General features: G+C 32.0%; 2 protein-coding genes across 3 annotated transcripts in view; one reads left to right on the top strand and one right to left on the bottom strand.

Annotated features, from left to right (window-relative positions):
- LOC126838742 (arrestin homolog) overlaps window positions 1–9,529 on the bottom strand; it is a 61,560-nt gene extending 52,031 nt beyond the window's left edge. For both annotated transcript variants that reach the window (XM_050573407.1, XM_050573408.1), the window contains exon 1: window positions 9,233–9,529. The gene's annotated coding sequence lies outside the window, so the exon portion shown is untranslated. The remainder of the gene's footprint in view (window positions 1–9,232) is intronic.
- Window positions 1–27,493, top strand: part of LOC126838743 (14 kDa phosphohistidine phosphatase-like) — a 94,374-nt gene that overhangs the window by 53,828 nt on the left and 13,053 nt on the right. The window contains exon 3 of the mRNA XM_050573409.1: window positions 16,540–16,664. Within this exon, the coding sequence (XP_050429366.1) occupies window positions 16,540–16,664 (125 nt within the window). The remainder of the gene's footprint in view (window positions 1–16,539; window positions 16,665–27,493) is intronic.

Below are 27,493 nucleotides of genomic sequence, written 5' to 3'. Positions count from 1 at the left end.
ATCTAAAATCTATCATATTCATGTGGTGACAGCAATAGCGCATCTTGGCACCGTATCAAATGTACAAAAGGCTGTGAACAAAAGGATGATTATTTTCGAAACAAAACCGCCACATCATGTTTGTAAGGCCAGACTCGTCAGACGTTATAATCAGCTGCAAAATTCAATGAACCTTATTGCCGTTCGCGATTATGTCATCGGAAAATTGCCAACGCGGTCGTCACCGGGGTTACCTCGAAGGTTAGGTAATGCCTTGTTATACAAGTGTGTAATTAATAAAAATAGCTAGTGCCGATGATTTAGAGACGTACTTCCATTTATTTCCCAAGCGTGTAAGGCCATATTTTTTTTTTAAATTATTACTTAACAATCGCTATTGGAAATAATTAAAATCTTTAGCTTCCACCGCTGGAACAGGCCCGTCTTTTGAATGACGTATACTTTCTTAGTTGTCCGCTCACTTCATGTTTTATTCTATTGTTTTCTCGGGCACTCTTTTCCGGTTCGCCATATCCACTTGACCCTTATTAGAGGTTTTGTACAAAGATTTTTATCACGGTGATAACATGCTAGTTATTTTCTCCGCTCCAGACGTGTTATCTCTTATCACATATATTTCCCCCTTATCTCTTATTAATTTTACTAATCTCTTATCTTTAACAAAAAAAAATATTATTAACCAATATTGGTTAAAAAATACAATAATATATTAATATATTATGTTATTTTGGATTCTAGCGATTATAGAGGTTCGTTTATGTCGTTTAGTACACTTAAGTTTAAAACCGAATACGTTTCGAAAAATGGCGAACTGACATACTACAGTAAGTTTTTAAGAGCTCTAAGTGTTTTCAAAGTATATTCGTTAGATATGAAAAGGAGACTCTCTTTACGGGTTTTTCTGCCAACGGTTTCTTTTTGGCGGCATCGTGTATGTGTACTTTTGAATTCGCTAAAATGGGTTTTTTTTTATGCTCTATTGAAAATCCTCGCGATGCGATTAATTGTATAAAATTGTTAGAAAAATAATCTCTATCCCCGCATGTGTGTGTATTAGCCACGATAAGGTGAAATAAATTACTCACCGGTAATTGTACGTCGGGCAAAAATAATTTCGGATTCGTCTTGTCCATGGTGTTTACGCTTGTAAGTTAGGTGTAATTAATATTATCGTCCACCGACAAATAATTTTATATGATTATGTGAGCAGCAGGTAAATTATACCGTAACAAGAGATACACACAAGATAATTGAACATCATGTATGCCCGACAAGTTGGATCTAATCGAGTTTGGCTAGAAATATAATATTATGGACGGTAAACGCGGCGTTTACTTGATACTCTGAATTAGCACTAAAACAATGCACAGCCATGCTGCACTTGATAATTAATTACGTATATTATACATTGTTAAAATCAATTAAGGTATTTAAGAAGGTCGATTCGCAGAGCCCATTTATTAGATGTAAATCTCGACGAGGCTTTCTTTCTCATAGCCAATACAATTTGGCTTCGGTAAAAACATAGTTTATAAAAAAAAAAATAAAGATACCAATTAAATTCAGAGAGAGGCTCGGTTTTGCGACTGTCTATAATTTCAATTGCTTTTATTATTACTTTTTTCTTTTTTTTTTTTGTATAAAACTTTAGGGTATGCGTTAAAGTGCCGAAACTTCCAAAGATCTAATTATGCTTTCACTGTATTTGTTTTTTTGTTTTTTCAATTTTCCGAAACTTCTTTTGGGTTGTGTTTTACTTGTGAAAACAACGAATTCAGTCACGTACACTTTAAAAGAAAGACCTTCTTATCTGTTTTGTGTGCTCCTCTTAGTATGCGCCAAATCGTGAAATACTATTGGCAAGCACGCACACGCATATATATACTAACATATATTATATTATTTATACGCATCATCGAGTGCCACCGCGTACCGTTGTTGAAAATATTTTCTTTCCAAATCCTCCTGTTTCTCGTTGGACTGTTTTCCCTGGAGTATTGTTCGATTCTATAATGCGTCTTGCCTTCCATTATAATATGCTTATCAAATTTATAGTTACAACAAACCGTACGCGAACGGGTATAATTCTTTTACGGCCGCCGCCAGTTTTCTAACCGGAATACGACAAATAGGTATACCTCGAATATACATAAAACATGTACTTGGAATATTATGTTCTTTGGCATGCCACGTTGTAGAATTTAAATATTCATTAAAGCTATTATTTAAATGCGTGTTTTCCAATATGGCGGCCACCGGCGTGCATTGATCAGCCGACATGTTTTTTGTGTGTATAACATCGCGCCGGTGGCCGCCATATTGGGAAAAAACTAGTTATTTTCTCCGTTTCGCGGAAAACATTGAATCATAGATATGTTATCCATACATACATACGTATGTTATCTCTTATCACTAATCTTTTGTATATTATCTCTAATATCCTATCACTCGACACTTGTCTAAAAGTGAAAATGGCGACATGAAATTTCTTGTATCCAACGCAATAACATATTCGTATAAAAAAAAAATAATAATAACCGATTTTGGTCAAATACAACAATCTATTCATGTAACGTGTAATTTTTGATTCTAGCGGTTATAGAGGTACTTGGCATAACATAACCATGTTAAAAATGGCTACGCTTTTCCGTGTAGGGAGTTACCAGACCTGGTTCGATAAGATCATGATTATAACAGCTGATAAGTCCTATAAATACTATGAACGATAATACCGGAAGGCTATGTCTTTTTAGGGGCTCGCTTTTGATACCTCGATTTGGGAAACACTGTTATTGGGGTAGGAAATTCTGAGTCGATACAAATAACATTTTCTTTTTTGGTACTTTTGCGCTGGTGTTGAAATTTTAATGTTAAAACTGCTTGCCGTTTGTAGAATGGTGGTGTGTTTGTCTGTAGGTAATAATTCAGTGCCGGTAACTGCATTGCATTAACGCGATCGTCATGGTTTTCGCCGACTTACTCTGGAAAACGTTTGAAAAATGGCTTTTTCCATGTTAAATATTCATCTAGATTAGTTTAGTCGTTCGCAACCCTACACCATCGTTGTTTATAATAAAACTAATTTATACAAAAAACGATAATAATAATTTATAGCGTGTTGTGAATCATACGAACGGGTAATCAATTATAATGATAAAAAAAAAAAAATATGGAAACATGTACTCGTTAAATATTAATAAAAAAATATTAAAAAAAACTACTTGAACATATCAATATATTTTATTATTTCCACGAATATCTTAACGTGTAGACTATACCCGAAATAGTTATTCCACACGTGCATGGACGGTAAAACGCAATGGTTTTTATTTTTTTTTATAAATGGCAAGTTCAGTACCATTTTAATAATAAAACATTAGCGCAATTATAGTCCGAATCAAATCAATACTATTTGAACTGTCGCAAAAAATAACCTTCTTAAATTGATATAGCTTTCTCCAGTTGTATTCTATACACAGGTTTTGTTCGGTATTATGTATTCAGTATTTTTTTTTCTTTTTTATGTATATAATATGATTTGTATGACATTTATACTGGGAAACGGAAAACGAACGTGTACCCTTATAAAAGAGCTGTTTCGCTGCTTGCAATACTTGGTCAATAACAAATAAATTCTGAAAGTCTTTTTAAAAAATAATTATTTACCGCCGTTGATCCTTCGATTTTTTGAAACGCTACAACGGTCGTGTTATATTTTCCATACATCTGACAAAACTAGTCTTCATTAATTTCCATTAGCTCTTTGTGTTTTTCAGTGAAATCTACACACTTTTTCAGATTATGTGCAAATAATAAAAATTAAAAAGTTAGTGACTTGATAAATGTATGGCGCGCTTATACGGATGCCGTTATTTTGCATACAATTTCATGGAAAGTAAAAACGCTACGTTGCTTTTCCATGATAAACACTAAAATTTTAGGTTAAAAATGATAAAACAGATAAATCATGGAAGAAACAATAACTATTATAACAATATGGCGGCCACGTTATACGGATACGATGTTGTTTTGCTAAGTACCGACATAGTATAATAATATATTGTTATTAAATGACTATTCGGACTGGACTGAATATACTTATACAACAGAAGCAAAATATTTAAGTACAATGTCTTGTGTGTTTCAACAAAATGTTTAATACTTATGCGTACACGAATAAGGTTAGCATACAATTACTGTGCGTATTTCCCCTGTCCGTTGGGTATACTACTAAATGTGTTGAAAATATCAAAGCCCAACTCTCAGTAGTATTAATAATAATAAAATGGAAAACTCTACAATGAATTTTACACGTCATAAAGTCGGCATTGTTCGGAAACGCTGATAAAAATCTCGGCTTTTTACGTCTAGTCCAACCCTTTTTATTTGAAAAAAAAATACTCTTTTATTGTACAGTTTTCTCACAAAAGTCCTTAAACTCTTCTCTTTTAATGTGTACATACTCGGAATAGCCGTTTGTTTTATGGCCCGTTAAATTGTTTTTGAATTCTCGGTATTGTTTTTGAAATATTTGTTCGGTCCCGTTGAACTGAACACCGCTTTTACAAAAGGCACGTGCATAGACATTTTAAAACTGTCCATACATCAAAGAAGGTACACAGTACGTTGTTTGGGTAATTTATTGACCGATTGGAAAAGTGCTTGTTGTTTGAGTTAAGTTTTTAGAAACAAGTCCCTAACGAATTATTATAGCCAAAACTCTCAGACGAGCGACTTTAAACTTTGTTTTTTGCAACTCTCGCGAAGGTTTAAATTCTTTTTGCTTGCACAAACATCCGTACGCTTATCGGTTGGTAACACTGGCGTTCACTTTGATTCTATAAAATTTAGTTGTGTTCTAAATAAATTGTATTTTTTTATTTTATAGTTAATCGCACAAAATTAGTAGCACCTCTGAAACTAGGTATTTATTAAATTAAGATTTGCTGTATTCAATTTCGATATAAATCGTTTAGTTATGGTTTGATCGACGATTTTAAATATTATTTTCTCGTTTTGAACCTCTTTGGTAACCATTTGTGGTCACAGATATGTATACATAATAAACTAGATTGCTAACTAGTGATAAGAACGAAAGTCGACGTCCGCGATTTTTGTGGATTTTATGTATGTATATGATAATATATATGTATACCTATGATTCTGTGTTATCAACTTATCTTACAATTGTGATACAAATATATTTATGTGATAAGGCTCTAATTCCCACAAAAGTGGCGAAAAATGCAACTCCAATATTATCTCTATTGGCGGTATGTACACTTAACAATCTAGTTTATTAGATAATATTATATATATATGTATATCTGTGTTTGGAGTATACTTGTTGATTATCAGTGTAAACATGTCTGATTATTCTATCACTATGACTGGAGCTCATAAGCAACAATCGGTCCAGTATTATGTACAAAAAATAAATATAAATAATATCTATCCTCGCATGTCATTTTATTTTAATTCTAAATTATAAATATTGTCAACAACTTGTGTACAAAAATGTACTGTAACTAATCTGGATCAGGCTATTTTTTTTTATGTCTTGTCCTTTTGCCCTCGAGCCACTTACTAAATCTGGCCTCGCCTGCAGCAGGTCTCCAGGTGATATTGAATTACTTAAAAATCGATTACTGCTAGCTAGGTCGTATAATAATAACATTTTACTCGAAAAGCATTATGTCACGGTTTAACAGCTTATGTAGGCATAGGTCCTGTGGTGTCAGCCGGCCGTTATTTTATCAACCCTATATTGTCAAACTATCCGTTACGGGTCATAATATGTGTGTGTGTATACACATAACGGCTCTTGACCGGTGGAAGATCAAAAAATATTCTCTCTTAAAGAAAACACGGAATTCGATATTTACTCACAAACTATTTACTTGTGTGTTGTTTCTAATATATTTATGTCATAAAAAACCTAATATAAACATATTACATGTTTGCGTTACACGCGACCGCCTTAAGTGTAAAAGAAAAATGGAAGATGCAAATTATTTCTGGCAGTTTAGCTGTACACAACGTGTAATTTTCTTTTTTTTCCGCCTCCGGTAATGTTTAATGCTACAAAAAAAAAAACTAATTTCCACTTTAAATTTACAAAGTAATATCAAGTGTTACATACTTTGCCTTAAAAGCATTAGCTTGTACCGGGTGAACGCCCATGCGGTAACAAGAATATAATAAAAGCTTGTTGAAATTTTAACGTCGTGTTTCGACAAGAGATTGACTAATTATAACTCGGTTCAAAGATGGAATAAATTTCAGTTTACTTTGAAATAACAATTGTAAACCCGACCCAACCAAAAATAAATAAAAACAGATTGAAATGAATAAGTAAAAAAGCAAAGAAAGTATGAGAAAAGAGTGAGCGAGTCAAATGTGAGGGGAGGAAATACAAAACAGAATGGGGTGGATGATATTGTTTATAATGAAACGGACGGAAACTTATGGTTGAGAAATAGTTGATTGCATAAGAAAAGCGTGGAAAAATAACACTGGAAAACCTAAAGCAATTTTTCACAGGGATGTGACGAAGAATCAATAAAAAAACGATTTATCGTTTCATTTTAACATGTTTTTGTTTTTTTTTTTATCAACCGAGAGAACCTAAAAAACTATAAATACACATCTGACTTTGGGGACGTTTTTTTTTGTAGACCATGTGAGACCGGTAAAAAGAACATATTTGTTTCATAGGTGTCATCGGTTTTTATTGTAACATGATAAATGTCAATGTTTTTTATCTTTACCGTGGAAATACATTTTTTCTCCAATATTTCTTAGCAATATCAGATCGGATTTGTTTTTTTATGTTTTTCTGTGTAAATTTTATTACATTTTTCTACACTTTCAGATTTGGAGCCATCAAAACTTGTTAACATTTCTTTTATACCACTAAAATAGTACACAATTAATTATACAAAAATTTAACACATTCATATCAAAACAGATTTCGTTATTAATTATTGAGAGGCGATACTGATATTGAACTATCCGGTCAACAGTTGAATAATTTTTTATTAAATTTAAAATTAGTATCCATTTAGTTCAAACTTTTTTATTGTTATTTTTCTCACTGTATATGTACTCAAATAAATACAAATATTTACTTTTTTTTTTGTCTAAAGCAGTATGAAATATTTGTTTGTCGATTTTTCTTTATTGATGATTATACTTAGTAAAATGAAAATTCATCAATATAGTTAAAACGGACAAAAATGGTATTTCAAACTAGCACTTTTTTAAAAAATACTTTACTTATCGAAATGAGAATATATTTTTATGTCTCGTTTCGAAGTTATATTTTAAATAAAGTCAAAAACCCCTAAAAAGCCTTCGTTTGCTTTTGTTATTATATTAAAACAGACAGACCCCTTGTTTATTTAAAAAACCCTTAGTGTTTTTTTTTTTAGACAGTTGCGTTAAAGTAAAGAACTGTTTTTATCATGTTCTTGATGGTAAAATAAACTACAAGTCAAAAATTGGTATGTATGAATTATTTTATTTGAAAATATTCCAAATTTAATATTATAATATAAATAATGATAATCAATGTGAACATAAATGAAGCATTTAATCAAATCACTTTCAATTAAACAATACCAAAATATGTACTCTATGTATAACTCTGCTTTTGTTTACAATGTACCTCTATAAACTTTTAAGACTTAAACGGTAACGTACATGATTAATTTTTTTTTTTAATTGAAAATAATTTACTGAAAATGTTCGACCGGTCGATAACCAATTTTGAACGATTACTTTTAAAGTTATTAAAGTTTAAAATTAATGACGGCCGGTGTATAGCAATATAACTTAAACAACAAACTTAAGTGTCTATAAAATTGCAATTATTTTAAGAGCAAACTGGTGTGTGTGTTACCCTTATAAAGAATCACCCTGTATGTGAACCCAATGTGATGAATGGGTTTTTTTTAAATTAATTGCAAATAAAGTGTGCCCGAATAGTGTTGACCCGTGTTTTTTTTTTTTATCAAGTCGATAAAATAATGCCAACGACAATATTTGTACACAAGAAAATATATAAGCTGTGACACTTTAAAATTGTTTACGGTGTTGTGATTTATCAAAACGGCGGTGGGTAAACTATACATTTTTTTTTCCTTGCCAAAACCGTCCCAATTTTACTTTCTTATCCTTTTCGAAACTCTACTGTAGTCAGTGCAGTTGATAGTATAGATATATATTGTGTATAAATGCACATGACATGCTAGACCTGCCGAGGACGGCTTTGAGGTGTGTGTAAAAATAGGTATATCAATTTATGGACGGAAACCATTTTGAACGTGCAATGGATCGAATTCGGTTTGGGTATAATTTATGCGAAACTCGTCGACAACTGTCGTGCATTCTCATTTCTCGGATTAAAACATGTAAAAGCCAGTGTAGTCGTGGGTCGATAATTAATGGCCATATATTTCAATAATAAACTCCAATATTTTTATGTCGGGCAAGTACGCAGGAAAAAAAACCCAGTTAACGCAGTTAATCAAATTTGCAGTTCTTTCAATCAAACGTTTATCCGGGTCCTCTAAGATTGGACTATAGGTTACTTAAAGTCAGCAGGTAAAAGTGAAAACAGCACTGTTAGTCATAATATTTTAAAGCTCCAGACTTGTAACATAACCGTTACATGCATGCATATAAAACTGCCTGAAATATACTTGTACAATGGAAACGTGTCAAGTGAGTAACTGAATGAAAATTTATTTTTTTAGCTAATGGCAGTGTTATTAAAAATGTATAAATACCTCTTTTTAACGAGATAAGCAATGCGGAAAGCTATTAAAAACCAAAGCCCGCCGGTTAGACGTTTTTGTGAAACTATTAAAAATATTTAATATATAAGTGCACTTTGATTCACGATTGTAATCTCAGTGATTCGCAACAACAACGTCAATCCGAAACGTTCAATATTAAAATTAAATTTACCATAAACCGGGCGTGTAATAGAACAATGGGTTTTATTTCGAACAGGCGCATAAAGTTCAGAGAGTTATACATTTGTGAATACCTGTGAATTGAATAAGGGGCCATTTGTACATCTGTAAATTGCACCCAAAACGTCATCATAGTAAGACGCGAGTACACACTTAGAGTAGAAAATATAATTAGATAAGAGAGTGAGTGTAAGAAAGCAGAGTGTATTTCGACCCATTGACCATTGACCCTTAGCGCTAAAAAAACATACCTGAGGCGATGGACACTTTCTTAGACTCGTGTGTTTCGGTTGACGCGGATTGATGTAAACAAAACACTCTAAACGCGATTCGGTCAGGTCAAATCTTCATGTTTTTTTTTTTTTTTTACATTTAACGGCTCGCAGTTTGGTTGTATTTATAAACTATACTCTGTCATCGAGTGGTGGCAGCACACGGGGTCGTCGTCCGGTGAATTTTTTTTTATTATTATTATTATTATTATTTAATCCGCGGTAATGCACGTCGGCCAAGAGGGCGGCAAGTCGCGTTCCGTGGTGAACGGTCGCCAAGCTTTTGAACACTGTTGCGCGCTATTCGCCACCACCGCCAGCACCGCGGAACGGCGTAAGAGGATTTTACTGCTGCCGCACTCACACACACACACACACCTACCTGACCGTGCGCGCCTCTCTCCCCGGCGGCGGCGTTTAACCGTGTTATTGTTGTTGTTGTTGTTGTGTGTGTGTATTTTTTTTTTTTATGCGTCGCCGCCGTTCTTTCGTCTGCTGTCGGCCTGCCTTTATTCGCACAGATAAAATTGCTACATCGTAGCCAGCGCAGAGACGGCGAAGAAACCACCCTAGAAAGAATGGGGGGGGGGGAAATAGAATAACACACTCGAAAACAAGAATATCGCATATGATTGATTGTATACGGTATACCTGTTAAGATTAGCGGCTGTCGGACAAACTAGATACTACTCTAGTCTGTTTGTGAGTTCAACGATAAGAGAGTTGAGATAAGTTGAGAGCGTTTACACTTCACGCAGATACATCAATACATGTACGTGTCCTGATAATTATTTCTGATTAGCCATTATAGATGGCCGACAATTTGAAAGTGTGAAAGTGACTTCACATCTGTCTTGTTGCAATTTGGCCGACTTTTCACTGAGCTAGTTTGCATAGTGTTTGAGTTTATTTAAGTCCACTATTGACCAGTTAAATGACACTAGAGTTCTTTGAAGTATTTAACCGCCTATAATAAGTCCCTATATATATAGTGGCTGTATTTAATGACACGGTTTTCCTTGGTATAAGTTGAGAGTATTTACACTTCACGCAGATACATCAATACAATGTATATGTCCTGATAATTATATGATTACTTCCCATCTATAAACTCTTGCGATATATAATGATAGTATAGTCTTAATTATATGTTCTGGTCAAACGTTTTTCAGTAGTTTTATAATATCTGGGCCTTAATCGATTTACTGACAACATTTATCAATATTTAACATTTCTCATAATACATATTCCGTGGTTCACCATTAATTAAGTGCCTACCTAACAAATTCATTTGACTATCCTTATATATCCTTTTATCCTTATATCCTTATAACCTTATATATTATCCTTATATCTTTAATCTATATCACTAATCTCTTATCTTATATCTCTCATATCTTATCAGATATCAATCGTTGAGAGAAGATGGAAGTGGATAGGAGATATCATAAGAAATAGTACATGGATAACGAAAGCCAGGAAGAGGAAGATTTAGGCAGTCATATACAAAAAAAAATAATGTTGATGATTTTTGGATTTGGATTTTATTACAAAACAATGACTAGATGAAAAATAACCGAACGTGTCAGTACAACAATACTTATTGGATGTTCTGATGATGTAGATGAAAATTTAGTAGATGAGTCAATACAGTTTCAAGATTTAAAATCGGTTATTATCAATCCGGGTCTTAATACAGAGTATATAGAACTTAACCTACCTGCACTAATGTCGAAACTCTAATACAAAAATACTTATTTATGCCTTGCACAAACTGTACAAATGAAAGATCATTCCCCGTTTTACAAAACGCCGGGTGTCATATGGACTGTGATCAATTCACTAGCTACCGATTGAGATAAACCTGATCCGATTACACATGCACGCGATAATACTACTATTGTCTACAGTGTGATACAATAAGGTCTTCGACGAAGAAAGAGGAAAGAAAAACGGTTTAAAATTACAAAAAAACTCTTTCACACCCTTGAACAGCCCTCAGGAAATGACGTATCATTGTAACAGGAAGAAGGAGGTGTAGATTCAGGAACGCTGAAAATGGCTTTAAAAAGCTGTAAAAAAAAATGTTTATTGAAGATTTATTTTGAGGTGCTTTAAGTAGACCTTTTTTTTTGCTTGTCCGTGCCTGGCTACATATTATATTTTATGTTATAATGATTATCTGGCCAGTAACATACTTATTGCCACCAATGTTGGTAAGTTAGCACACCAACCTATCTCAAACACAAAGCGTTTGAATTGCCTAACAAAAATATGTATTTTTATGCCCTGTACTCAGCAATGGAGTAATCAAGTACGCAGATCAAAAGGTAAATTCTAATTTCATATTATGATAATGTGATAATATTATAACTGATATGGAATATATTTTTTATCTCGTGGTAGCTGTAGTGAACAAGTATGTACCATACAAATTTAATTTCGCCTACTTCATAATATTTTACTAATTGCCACCCGCTGGTGTGATCGCCGTTATTTTGACTAATAGAGTGATGAATCTTTCAATATTAGAATCCGAACTGAAAGATCCCCAGAGAAATGGAAAGGAGAGTTGTACTTTAGCTGATGAAACACCATACGACCGGATGTGCATCCGACTTGAACGGATTTAAACAGTTTTCAGTATTCATGTTAAGGAAGTGACCCCGAGGGAAATTCGAACAGGTGTCATCTTTATAATATTAATCAAAATTGAATTACAACCCAAACAGCTTAAGCTTTAGCCGCCTGACCTGCTTGTCTTGAACTAAACGACTATTAATGCAGTACTAATTGTTTACAGTCTTTAATGCTTTTTCAAACTTTTACCACATCTTAATTATTTTAGTACACCGTGTCACGGTTGCTTTTTTTAAGCCGGTTAGTAAAAGAAGTTTATGCCTTGGTAAGTTTACTCGGTAAACTTGGCAAACTAGCTGCCGTTTCCTATTATTTATTTAAAGACGCTGCATATCATATCAAATGGATTATTAACGCGGAGTCAATGCGTAGTATCTTACTGATTGTATTAAACTCCTTCTTGACAAACTTCTCGAGCGCCTCTAATTACTTCCGAATTTTCAAACCGGGAAAACGTTCTCGAGTGTGTGGGTGTGTTTGTGTGACAATTTTAAAAGACAGACGAGACCATAAACAAGGCCAAAATCGCTGTCACCACTAGGTACTGGAAATAGTAACTGTTATACTGATTTTTTAAGGACTAAAGTGTAGTGACCAGTGCTGTGCAACGTATGGCTGTAATCCTGAGAAAGAAAAATATTAAGGGTGCTTTACCACCCTACACGGTGTATAGAAACAGACATGTACACATAAGAGGATAGAAAACACTGAACTATAGAGTCTCTGTGGAACGCCCATTATTGTCTTGTACATAAGACGTTAAATGGCTTGAATTGAAAGCGGATAAATGTCGATGGAAAAACAGTGGCCACTAGCACAGATAGATAAAACCAGATAATGCACTTGGTTGTTAAAACAAATAGATTTTTTCATGTAACGATTTTTGATTGGTTTACTTGTAATGCAGTGTGGCCAAATTATAATGCCGAAAATATTGTACACGCTATAATATACAATAATAACGTTAACTGATAAGAAATACTAGATTACTAATTAGTGATAAGAATTGAAGTCAACGGCTGCCATTTTTGAGAGATTTATGTGTGTATAAAATAATATATTATGTGTATAACTGTGACTCTGTGTATCTAATACAACTTAACTTGTATTTGTTATAAAAATGCGAGATAAGGTTCTGATTCCCACAGAGATGCCGGAAAATGGTAACTTGTTGATGTTGATAACACTACAGACGGTTGATGATATCTCTTTGATCACACTGTATAGAACAGGAGGATTATTTTTTGTGCACTATCTGATTTTATCTTATCTCTTCCACTAGTGTATGAATGATTTCAGATATTTTGTAGTTTATAGTTGAAATGTGAATATTTTTTTTCTCATATTAAAATAACTGTATGGAGTCACGTCGAATGAGAGATTTACCAAAATTGTGTGTGTCAAATAGCATACGACGTTGATGGCGGTGGCCCTTAATAACTTGAGAAATCCTTTCTTATTTTTTCCTCTAAAGCGAAGCACTATAAAAAACATGACCCCCGGTGCGTGTCGCATCCAATTTATAAGCTACTATTCGTTTCTCCGGTCGAGTATTATTATGTGTGGGTAGCAGATAAAAAAAAAATATAGTTTATGTAATTTTAATAATTCATCAAAATCTGTATTTTTTTTTTGTCGTCAAAATGTATTACCTACCCATCACGTCATAACTCTACAGAAATGATTTCTCCAAATCTAATCAAGTGACGTTTATACTGTTAAATCAAGCTCCCGACATTTTATCTAAAGGGTATCATCTTATATATATTGTAACTTGTACACTAATTTTATCTAGTGTCGACCTTTGTGTCAATGATACAGTCTTCTTGAATGAGGGAATTTTAAACCATCTTACCAATTAACAAGGTAGACATATTGTTTACAATATTTTATGAAATAAACGTCTTGCGAATAAATTATTAAATCAATAATTATTTATCGACGATATTAACAATAAAGTGTTGTTTAGTTTAAGATAATAAATAAAAGTTTAATTTTGTTTTTTTGTTAAACAAAAGGCTTTTGCTTTTTTTCTTATCTGTTTTCACGCCTCGACAACTTAATGTTAACGGTTATATTAATTGAAAAAACTTTACTTTATTAGTACTTAATACATTTTTTTTATATTTTCATATTATACTTGTCTATATATATATATATATATATTTATTATTACATACTTTTATATTCTTTTTTTTTTTTTATCTACATTATAATTGTTTTGTTTTTTTACTTGTTTTATTTTTAAATATAAAAAAATAACAATAACAATAATGAAAGTCACAAATTATAGGTACACGTGATAAAGTACAGCTATAAACTTAATTGCTATAGTCGTTAAAAAACAGGATATTGGTGAGACATTATGACGTGGCTGGTTATTTTTCAATGACGGTAAATCGTTTTAAATGTGTTGCTTCGTGGTTTATGGTTTTCATATTTTAATAAACCTACAGAAGGCTTCAAGGTTCAGTTCAACTGGAAACTTACATATATATTTGAATGCAAGAACGCGTTGGGTTACACAAAAAATTAATAATTTCAACGATTCATTTAAATTTAACGGACCGATAGCCAATCACGGTTCACCATAATGTAATGTTTAAGATAGTATTAAATATGTATGTATTCACTAATTGAAAAATTAATGAACGGTAACGGAAACCGGTATAAGACGGTTTAATACTATACAAGTGGGATAGGAGCCCAATATATACTCAACAGCAAACTACACGAATTTAGTTTCTATTAAACTAACTTAGAATAACTGTTTATATTGCAAAAAGTAAATTTTTATACAAACATTCGTTTTAAAAATAATATTAAGTAAACGAATTAATAATACCAATCGACGTTGAGGCTTTGACAAAAATTCAAAATGATCAAATGACATTTTAAAAAAGCCAGTACAGTGGGGTCGAGGCATAGTGGGGACGGAGAGGTCACAGGTCTAGAGATTTATTATAACTGAAAGTGATAAAATCAGATTTTTCAGAATCAGAATTTGACTCAGATTTTTGAGAAAATTGTATATGTTATAGTTCCATTTTAGATCTACCTTTGGTCTGATTTTCAGATCTAAATCTCTAAAACTTTGCTTAAAAAAGTGAAATAAAGAAAAAAATTCTATCCCTTCTAAGGGAAAGGGCTTATGATATTTTTTTTGGTTTGTTAATGTTTATCGATAGTACTATGTTTGAAGAACAATTCATATAAATTTGGAACATTGTCGACTATTTTTAAAAAAGTTATAAAGCATCGTAATTTTAAGTTGAAAATTTTGTAAATTTTTTAGGTGTTTTTCTCGATTTTGATGGGGAAGGGGTGACTTTTTTAATTTTTGGCCTGTTGAAGTACCTTTCAGGTATGATTTCTGATCTATAGAGTTGCTACACGAATAAATCGGTTCAGCGGTTTACAAGATATCGTAGGTCCAGCCACAAAAATAAAAAATTAAATTAAAAAAATAAAACACATCATTGTAAAAACAATACCTTCTCAGCTCCCAATCGAAGCTTAAATATGTTGATGAATACAGTTTTTTGGTACAAAAGTTAAAAAATTTTCAACCTGAAAGCTGAAATTGTTGTTTTTATGAGATTTGATGTTTTTCATTAATACCAGACATGTTAACAAAAATTTAAAAAAATGATTAAAAAATCTTTTCAAGTTATTTTGAATAAGAGATGAAATGATTTTTTGTCGTTTTATTTACGCCCAGTTGACGACGCGCTCATTACTTTTGAACTTGTCGACCGAAAAAATGTTTTGCTTTATACAAGTTCAAAAAAAATTGAACAAAAATGAAAAGGGAACACGAGTTCAGACACCTTGTTAATTATGTAAATGGAACGGCCATTTTTCAATTAGAATATTATTACTTTACTCATCTTTTACAGGTCATCAGTATTTATAGAGATTATTGTGTTTGTTATATGGTTTTTAGAGTCTTCTAACACAGTTTGTTCGTGGATAATAATTATTATCGATCAGACCCTTTAAATGTGTTTATGGCACAACATTTTGACGAAGGCGCTTTCTCGCGAATCAAGTTTAATTGACCGATTATTATAGTTGAATATGACTTGAATTAGATTCTGTTCACACATTTCAATAGAAACTGATTGAGTTCAAAATACAGCCTCAGTTTAATTCAATATTACAAATTATATCAAAAACATGTGTAAATACAATTATTGTTTTGTCAAATGAAGAGTTAAAAAACAATTTTACTTAACATAGAAATAGATTGGGAGCATAAGTCACTTTGCTAAAGAAACTAGCATTATAGCATAAAGAAGGATATAGAAATCATTGAAGAATGTAATTTTTTAAATCGCCCATTTTTTAAATTTAACACTACACAAAATCCGAAATAAATGTATGAAAGCGAACTTGCAAATCAACTGATTATACAGGTTTCAACCCCAAAACCAATGGTACACTTGAACGATAACGTTTGCACCAAAAAATGTATCAAATTTATCGAAACTAATGTTCTCTCTCTACAAATTTCATTCGGCTCTAGTTGACCAACTAAAATCTTGTTAATGTAATGTTATCTGATAATGTTACTGTTTTGATGATTATAATTATTATGTTTAAATGGTATTCTAACTTGTGCGTACTTACATTTTTGTTGGCAGCCGACATTTATGACAATCTGAAGAAATGTATAAACCCGGTGGAGTTGAATGTCACAACCCAAATATTGGGCGGCGGATGGGTGGAACATGGCGAAAAATCTATTCTAGTCGAAGGAGCATCCGTTGTAAGTTAATCCAGATATTTTATTGCTGTATCAACACAGCATGTACGCATTTTTTTCATTAACGCGGGGTTTTGCAAGCTTAATATATTTGTATGAAATTTCGAATTGCGTGTGTCAACACTATTCGTCGTTTCGGGTAAAAATAAAACCAACAGTTGAGATTATACCCAAAAAGAGAACAAATAGAAATCTCGTTTATTTCTTTTAATTTGAACGCGTTTTCGGTTATTTAAATTATGGCGTGGTGCAATCCGTTAAAATATGAAAATAGCTGCCGCCAAATAGTTATTAAATTATAAACTAAAACGCAGCCACGGTCTTTGGTGTTCAAATAAACCAAGAATAAATTCGAAAACAAACAATATTATAATTTCAAGTAAAAAACACAGTATACGACTTTTTTTATGTTCGGATCAAATTAAATTGAACGTTATAACTTGTCTAAGAAACTAGCAAATAAGTTTGCGCTAACCAAACAACCGAGTTGCCAATTTTAAGCTGTATCGTTTGCCGGTTGTATTAAAACTTTATCTTATGCAAACAAATATCCATTTCATTCATAGATTCCATATTTTTTCGAAACAAAATCTAGATTTGATCGAATTTTATATTATCATATCGATAACAAGATTGTCAATAACAAAAAGCAAATGGATTTCTTTTTCCTTGTTAAAGAATTTGTATTCGAGATATGCTAATAAAAAAAACTATTGGTTGCTTTATTCGTTTTCAATAAAAATAAAAAAAAACCCTGTAAATCGCTTTGTCAAACAAAAACGGAAATCAAATATTTGGTTCTGTGTTGGTTGAGATTTTCACTCTGGAATACAACTTGGTATACGATACTTCCAGGTAAAAAAAAAAATAGCATTTTTACAGTTCATTAATTCCACTTCCCAAAATAGCTACCATGTCTACCATGTTAATGTTCAATGGTAAAGAAAAGTTTAGCTAATATTGAAAAAGTGTTTAGTTGTGAAAAACTTAATTGATTTTTAATTCATATTTTGTGTATTCTTGACGAGCTCTTTTTACTGAGCTTAGAAACAACTTTCTATCTCTTATAGAGAAAATTAGGCTTTTAAAAGATGTAACACACAGACTTTTTTTTATTCAAATCATATTGGTTGTGAAATCCGATCTACCTATATATTATCTTATGTTAAAGCTAAGCCAAATACTTATCTTCTCACTGTTATTAGTGCGTTATCCCTACGACTGTAGCAAACAATTTAGACAAGTCTTTACTGAACTCCTTAATAATTAAATGTCCTCGCTAAAATATAACAATTAAAATTACCCTTTAGGAAAAACGCAAACATATTATTATTATTATCGCCCGAATGTCTTTATTTATGTATTGTTTGTTGTACTTATTAAGACACCGTATTGCACCAAGTGAAACTAAAGGTTTAAAATATTACATCTTTAATATTAATTAAGGTACAACACTTGACCTAAAAAACGTATTGTCAAACAAGTATAGTATTTATTATGCGCGCTTTTCATATTTACACATGTGTTCTTAATGCACACACACACACATACAATGTATACAAAAGACCGTTAAAAGTTGTTTTTATGAGAACGAATAATACTATAATTTATAATATTATACTTAGCTATTATATATACATTATCTACATAACCCGTGAGGGGAGGGGGGCTGTTCTTCATAAACTTCCCCCCTCATATTGAACGGATCTTTACTTACCGTTTATCAAATATAATATTATGTTGTATATAATAACAAAAATATGAATAAGTTCAAAAGTTTAAAAAAATATCCCGTCTTGACAGTCTGAGAATAAGACACATTTTTTTATGGGCAACGCTGATTAGGATTATTTTTGTATAAAATAAAAAAACGAATCCCAATTTTGTTTAGATAAGCTTTCTAGTAGTTCTTGGGGCATGTCACTCTGTCGGACATGCGTTTTGAAGTTTTATTTAACTCAATGGTAACGTACTAAGTAAGATAGATTAGATGTACTCTTCATTGTTATCTACTTATTTCATAAAAAAAAATTAATTCCTAGCATCCATTAAAAAAAAGTCAACGCTAAATTAAAAAATTTAAATAATCTTTTCAATTTTATTTTTTTTTAAATAGCTTTTAATAGCTGCGTGGCTAAAAAAAAAAAGCAATTATCAATTATATTTTAATTAATCCGCTAGAAAGGACCGAGGTTGATTCATAAGCTTCGCATAACTTCACTAAACTTCACGTGCATGTTAATACATAATATTTGTTTTTTAAAAATAAATCTTCACAAAACACAAACAAAGAAAAACACACAGTCCACATACTAGTTTTATTTAAACATTCTTAGAATTTGGCTATCTGATATAAGTATCTAATTGTTGCATAAAACAAATATGGCCATAAGTTTCATACCGTAGAAGTGTTTGCCAAACAATTTTATTTAATCTTATGTAATAGTGTAGGGGTAAAGTTGGGCATTTTATAAATATTTGAACAACTTTAAATTCATAGATATATTTCTAAAGTAAATAGATCAATGCGCCCACAACAAAATATATTAGACAATTTGTACTTGAAACTTGCAGAAGGTCGTTGACCAAACAAACACATTTTTCAGAAATAGCTAAAGTGATATTTCATTTTATTTGTTTTGTACCTACTATTATTTTTATAAGTAGTATATACTACGCTTTGAAATTATATACGAAAATAGATGACTAATTAAACAATAAAAATTGAATATGTTATAGCTCCGCTCTAGTTACTTCCTTTAGTTTGTTATTCAGATCATAAGCTAAACATAAAAGAAAAATATATGAAAAAATGTCACCCCTTCTTGTGGGTAAAAAGGCTTTTGATATTTTTCCTTGACTTTGAAGTGAAAGGAGTGAACTTTTATCCTGTTAAACGTTGTTATGATTTTATTTTTGTGTAACCAACAATATATTATGACAATAATATTGTAATAAATCAAATAAAGATTAGTTAGATAACAATAGCAGAAAAACAAGTCGTTTGACATTTGACAATATTCGTATTATTGAATTCACTGCAAATATATAATAATTGTTTTTTTATATATTATATTTTTATTATACACTTATGGCCTACTTAAAGGCAACCAAACTCATGTATATTTTATGTATTATCACATAATTTATTGTATCTTATCACTTATCTCTTATCTCCAACCTCTTATCACATCAATTGTTTCTTATCTCTAATCTCTCATCTCTGATGTTAAAAACAAAATTTTTAATTTAAAATTAATAGGAAATTTATTTTTACTGTCATTCAAATTATCGTTGACGACAAGCTTTGAACAGCTTCTATTCTATTAGTATAGGCTATGTACAAAAATTGGTTTAGCAGTTAATAGATAATACCATTCATCCCCAGTCCCACATCAGAGCTCAAACCTATATTGGTATATAGGTATGTGAATAGTATATGAAATATGTAATATGTATACCATGCTTTTATATATGTAGGTACAACAATAAGTATGACCTTCGTGAAAACCTTATTCAAACTAATATTACAAAATTATGGGTGTATAGTTTGTGTATTTTCCATGCTTAAGAATAGTTTTGAGAAAACAAAGTAAACAAACGAGTCGGAAATATTCGAGTTGAAGACGGAAAAGACACTTTTGACTTGTTTAACAAAAGAACAAGTGTTGTGCCACGATTGGCATTCGTCGGTAAAATATTCGGTTACAGCTGTTTATAGTAGTCTGATATGTAATCACTGTAAGGGGTGTTTTTAAAACCGTCGAATTTCGGGTAAAATCGCGTTTCCTTAGAGATTATTTCCTTAACGTTTCCGTTGAAATGGCCATCGTTAACAGAACGTATTCCGAACTTTTGCACGAATTCATTTTTGCTTCTTGACCAACGCTCTCGTAGAATTCTGTTAATAATGCAACCATAGTTTTGTCCAGCACTTGGATTTCTTCAAACGTTTTTCCCGTACTCGACGCAAAATCCAAGTAGCTCTCGATGAGTTTCGCCATTATAAGTTTGAGTATTTTAACAATGCCGTTTTTAATGTGCCACAGATAAACAATCTGTACGTTCAACGCGACGTCCAAACTCATCGCGGTCCCATACATTTCGTCCAATCTGTTTTTGACATTTTTATGTCTTTGCTATGGCACACACACGGAAAATCGACATCGACACCGCTTATCATAACGAAAAATAACAGGCGATTTATCTGATAAGATAAGATTGATAAGGGTAAAAGATAAGAGATATGGTTTTTACTTTGGAACACAACCAGAAAAATCGATACCGACCCCGGTTATCATAACGAAAAATAACAGCTGATTTATCTGATAAGATAGATAAGAGATAAGGGCTGAGAGATAAAAGGTAAGAGATGAGAAAGGGTTGGGGGTATATATGTTGTATTCACGACGTTCAAAATAGAAATTAATAATAAATTCAATAATTTAAAGGGCCAAATTCTCTATGAATTGGTTTGGGCCAGATATTATGAAAACACTAAAATATTAGCCAGAAACTTGATATGTTTACTAGCTACTTTAGATACATAAAAATGTATCCCGTGGTATTGCGGACTCGTACGCAAGCTGTTAAAATATAATATGTAATACCTATGTGAAAACCTTTAATAGAGCCTTTTTTACATCGGTCCAGTAATTTTCTCCCAAGTACTCGACAACAATGCGTTTTACGCCGTCCGACTTGTGTAAAGTTATACTCTCAAAGTGTACAAACCGCTTGCTTTCGGTCGAAACGCCACGCCATATTCTGTTGAACGCTATTTGCCTGCTAAGCATTTTTTTTATTGCCACAAATCGATTGCCTTCGTTTCCTGCCGTCCGAGGTTTGCTCTTCGTTTATTTCGTCCAACTTTTCTTGGGCGCCTCCGATTTCATTCGTATAAGATTCCACAAACAACCGTAGAGACTCCTTGACGGATTGGTGAACTTTGAACATGTATATTTTGCTTTGGAATTCCTTCACCGAATCTACCAAATTTGCGTCCAGCAGTCTGTGCAATCTAACGGTGTAAAACCACAAAGCCCATGTACCGTAATGTAAAACGTCCCGGAAGGGTCCACAATTCAGTGTGGCCAACATTAGCGCTGCTTCGGTGTCGAACAACATGACCTTGTATTAACTCTCTCTGTGCAAGTACACACATAGCTATTAACATGGCGTTTGTGAATCCGGACCACGCCAATGGGCTTAAACGCAACATTTTCTCGCACAATTCAGTGAAGTTTATTCGCCAAGTAAACGTTTAAAACTAACAGCGGATTTTCATAAACCAATCTGGAGTTTAACAAGCCGTCTGTACGCGGTACGTTTAGTGATTTATTTATTCAAATGTCTATGTAGAAAACAACAACACTGTTGTTGTTTTTTTTTTTTTTGCAACTAATATGTATATATAAATATAAATTGGCCAAGCCATCGATAACTCTCAAGAAAATACACGCTTACTCGATACAATTATTTTTGAAGAACACATATAATTTTGGTGTACATTTTTTTGTTTATTTTGACTAATATCAATGGTTTATTTCATTGTAAACGCAAATTATCCCTTTGCAATTGATTTTTTGATAATTAATTCTTAACTAATCGTTCTTTTGTTGTTCGCTGTGACGAAGATCACTCAAACGATCAATCAATACATCTAGTATAATCACATAAAACGAAAAGCACTCAATCTCAGGCTCCATCAACTCAGACAACTATCAAAATCAAATCTACCCCTCACTCTCGATCACTATAATCCACTTATATCTAAATTATTGGATTATTCACTCTTCCTGCTAACCCACCACGTCGCTTTTGGCGTAAATTACCCAGAGATGTTCTCAACACACATGCAAATATATAGATATATAAAACAAAAAAAATGTTACAGTCTACTTAAGCCTAGTGGCTAAATTTATAAAACATGGAACATTTGGAGTTACACCACTTTTACAATGACCGACACATTTAATAATTTGTTTTTTATATTATCCATCGAAACATTAATTTTTATATTGAATTATGATAAAAAAAGAAACGCAGTTAAGTTAGTAATCAATCAAACGACTAAGTCAGTCTTGCAGAACTTTATAAGCTCGAGATAGTTTATTAAATTTAAATAAACTATACAATTTTTCGTCGACAGTAAATTGCATTTACTTTTAAGTTTTATAATCGTTTGAACTTTTTTCATTACTTTGTTTGCGCGAATCTTGTTGATTACATAACTTGAGTTTTAGTTAAAACGAATCAATCATTTAACTCAAAATCTTATTTCAAAGTAATAATAATAAAATAACGTTTTCCTGCTTTACCCAAAGCTACAAGGATTTCAGTAGACCATAACCTAATCTGAATAGTTTTTCCTTATAAAGATTTATGTTAAAAAAAAAATAGTGACTTTAAACTGTGCTTTATAATGTGTTTATAATAAACTCACATACACATGTAAGTCGTGGAAGAGCTTTTATGTGTAACAATGTCTTTGAGTTTGAGTGTGTGTGTCTTTCAGTGTCTTGAGAATGCTCAAGTTGGGTAACTGGTATTTTCGATTTGTTTCTTCATTTAAAAAGGATTAAGTACTATATATATATATTATAATGTGATGCTAATGAGATGAGGCCTGTGTCCGGAGATTAAACTAATTGTTCGAATTTTCTATCGCCTACGAGGCTTTTGATATTCCATTATGATAAAAGTATATAATATTAATTGGTTTTATAATAGGATTGTAATCATTTTGTTCAGTGATCCGTGATGACTGGGCTTTCGCAATTTACTAATATTATATATAAATTAAAAACATAACAAAATAAGAAAATCCAATTATTTTTCTATATTCAGCGGGCAATTTTTTTTTCTCGGTAATATCATACTGTACCAATAAATTCAGCACCTAAACGAGGACGTGGGTTTGTAATACGCCCCCATAGAGAAGATAATACTTTATAACGAAAAATGTTTGAAATCGTTTCAGTAGACACTTCAGAAAAGGACTTAGGTTTTTGTCAGTATTAGTATACAACTTGGCGCAGTCTTATACCTCTTGGATATTTATAGATTTCAAAATTAAAATCAAGGGTTGCTCAAATTTTGCCGAGCTCTACTTCTTATATTAGCACTGTCATTAGCAATGTTCTAATATTGTATTCCGTGTCCCTGTACAAAGTTCAATTGTAGTGCTTTACAGTGGGCAATGACTGTTAAGGGAAAATACTAACATTATAATATGCATATGGAGGATAGTATCGGTATACTCAAGGGAAATCCTCGATCGAAAGGTCTTTTAAAAGTGGGTTAGTGGCAAATGGCAACCAATATAATAATAATAATAATAAAAAGGATGCACGACATAATGTTACAGCTGTAGTAGTAATGATTTGTTGTGGCGTGGGTGCCCTCCCTTAAAAAGCGTTATGCAATCATCGTCCTTCCCTGCCCTCTGACTTGGTATATTATATAGACAACCCGTGTAACCCTTTATGTGATTGATATGAGCGTCTCCGATGAGAATTATAAACGAGGGCAAACTTCATTATTACCATGGTGCAAGTACGATATTATAAGTATGACGCGTCCGCTCGACGTGGGTCGAGCAAAGGCTACAAAGTTTCCACACGCCATCGAAATTCCAAAATTAGATTACCTACCTATAATATTGTATAGGGTTACATAAAAACAATAAGAAATTGCGGTTTATCGTCCAGAGTCTAATCGTCGTCTGGCCAAGAAAAGCTCAAGGGTCTGTGGTCAACCTTTAATAAGGTTGCATCACGCGATCCGAGAGTAGTTAACCTGCGTTTGTGCTTTTAAGAAAACCGACGTTTACCAAACCAGAACACTATAGACATATTTTTTGCTAGCTAACTGTAACAATACAATGTAGGGCCAAATTATAGTGTCGAAAATACCGTACCTACACGCTAATTATAATAATAACGTAAACTGATAAGAATTACTGATAACAAGACGTAGTTGATTAACGAAGGTTGTTGGTGATAAAAGTTCAGATGATTGATATTTGATCTTTGACCGCACTGTAAAACAGAAGGATTCTTTTTTTCATTTATTTGGTCACACTGGCTTGAGAGTATAAAAATGTGTTTAAATTCGGGGTTTTCATGGTTATACCGTGGAATTACCCGAAAATTATCTTGCACAAATTATAGTACCATTTCTTAAAGTGCAACATTTGTTCATAGCACACCTTGTATTATCTAAATATGTTTTCCAAAAATTTCGATAAAGTTATAACTATAAACTAAAAGGAAACGAAAAATATTTTAGGTTTTTTTTACAGAAAAAAATGATAACAAGTTTTATCAACTTTTTTTATAATAAACCAAGTTTCGAATTTTCATTCAAACTTTATTATTTTCTATAATGTCATAAAACTATATTAACCTCTGTAAAAAACATTTCATATTTCCTATAGAAGCAATGTAAAATTTGAACTAACCAAATCCCTCCTTAACTCAGGTTGATGACCACTGATAAAAAAATAAGTTCTTTTTGGGAATTTTTTGTTTCGGAACTGAGCATCACTGAATTCATTGATTGTCATCGCCGATATAGTATAACAATTGATAACATATTATGGTAAAATGGTTTGTACAATGATTACAATTTCTAGAACGTGGCCACACTAAGAGTGTTGAGGAAGGTTTCAGTTAATCAGTAAATGGCAAAAAAATGTCCACGATAAAAAACGCGATAAGCGCGTTTGAAACAAATTGAATTGTAAAAAAAAGAAAAACGTTTAAAAATGCATTCAAAGACTTTTGGAAAAGATTTCGTTTTGCGTACAACGTAACCTTTGAAAACGTACTCTAGCTTAGTTCTGTACATATTTATGTCGCCAATAGTAGGTTGGTACCACTGGTCTGCGGCTGAAACTCTGACGACGATGTTCGGTTTTGGGCATTTTGGCGGATTCGGTTTTGAAGTGAATTTACTATTATTCGTGGTGCGCTAATGATTTTAAATTGAAATAAAAAAGGGCCCGGTGATAGTGCAAATAAGCTACAGCGCTAAAGGCGGGTTTATCGTTGCCCGAATGAGCTGTTGTCCTATACCTGCGGCGGAAAAGGGGTGTTTTTTTTTTTTTTTTAATGCTAAAAGGTCATAAACTCAAGTTAAGCGAGTCTATCCGGTCTGTTTGTATACTGTATAATATCGCGGAACTTATATCGACCTGGGCACGCATGAATATTTATACCGCCTCGTTGCCAAACAGAAACTTCAGGTTTGTAAAAAAGTGATAAAAAAAAATTCCAAGAATTCCGCTACGTTGTGAATCTGTTGATGATGATGGATACGTTTTTTAAATATCGATTCGAAAACACTGAATGCGAAGTATATTTTGTTTGTTTAGCGCCTTTGTTTGATAAAAATATATGATATGTATTTCACCGTTATCTTTTGTTTTTCCTACGGCTTATCCTTTCAATCGATAATAGTCTATTCAAAAATGAGTAATCCTTAAAATGTCCAACTCGAGTCTTAAGTACTTTCTCGTGCTTTTATTTTTCATTAGATTAAAATGGGAATTTTCATTCTCAAAAAGTTTATTAAATTTATAGGCACCCGTTTGAGTTAAAAAAGTTGAGAGCGCTCTGGATGATACTAAAATATGTAAATGTTTGATTATTTGTCAAAGCACTTTGATTTGGTATTATACTACTACCTATATTGGACGGAAAACAAAAATTCATTGGCTTTTAGCTGCTACTCGTGAAATTCAATATGTACTAATCGTATTTCAAACGAATCGGCTTAAAAACAAAACTCACATCGCGTTTACAATTACACCGATTTTAATTCACTTGACAAACGCAATAATAGCATATAAATATAATTTTAACTCGTTTAAAAGTTTTCTTTTTATATATATATTGAATTTCACAAATTGTTTTGTCATCTCTATTTAATTTCAACCAAGTTCCAAGTTTTCTCCATGCGATACATTGCATAAGTATAGTATATAATTAGTGTAGTTGAATTTTAATTTGATGATTACAGACATCTGAACAAATGTGACAAAGATTAATGCTCTTTTCTATCTGACTGTCAGCAATTAAAGGCAAATTGGGATTATACAAACGCCATGTTGTACAAATAAATGTTAAATATTAAACCCACGCGGTTTACAACATTTTTTAGAATGTATATAAAAAAAAAGTGTATGTTTATTTGACGGTTACACCCTGAATAAATGATAATTGTTTTCAAAGAAAACCTAATATAGTATATTAAAAAACATGAGAAGTACAAAGTTCCAATAACGAATAATGTTGGTACTAGTGATGGGAATCGGAAAATCCGGATTTTCACAAAAAAACGCTATTTAAACTACTTAAAAATCATATAAGTGTTAAATAATTTTACAATATAAAGCTCTATAACCAAGTAACATTTTTTTGATAAATATGTGAAAATAATATAAAACACCAAAGAGATAAACTGCTTTTGAATTTCGGATTTGTTGAAATCCGAAAGTACGAAATCCGAAAGCATTTTATAGACAAAGTTAAGAGTTTTTTTTTAAAAATTTTATCAACAAATTTTACTTAGGTACACATCTTTATATTGTAATAGTATTTAACAATTATATGATTTTCAAATGACTTAAAAAGCGTTTTTTTGAAAAATCCGGATTTTCGGATTCCCATCACTAGTTGGTAAACATGAAAATATTAAGAAACCCTAAGCTGATACAATAGCAGCCATTAGAGTGTGATATTTAACTAATGTAATGAGTTACATTCAGTAACATCAATATAACAAGTGACATTCAATCAGAAATACTACTATACATAATATTTTAG

This window comes from Adelges cooleyi, unplaced genomic scaffold (assembly GCF_023614345.1).
Source record: "Adelges cooleyi isolate 19-005CV unplaced genomic scaffold, UGA_ACOO_1.1 ACOO_flye_CR_arks_rails_tigmint_CR_PRNA_30, whole genome shotgun sequence".
Taxonomy (NCBI): domain Eukaryota; kingdom Metazoa; phylum Arthropoda; class Insecta; order Hemiptera; family Adelgidae; genus Adelges; species Adelges cooleyi.
This window is presented reverse-complemented; position numbering and strand designations above follow the sequence as displayed.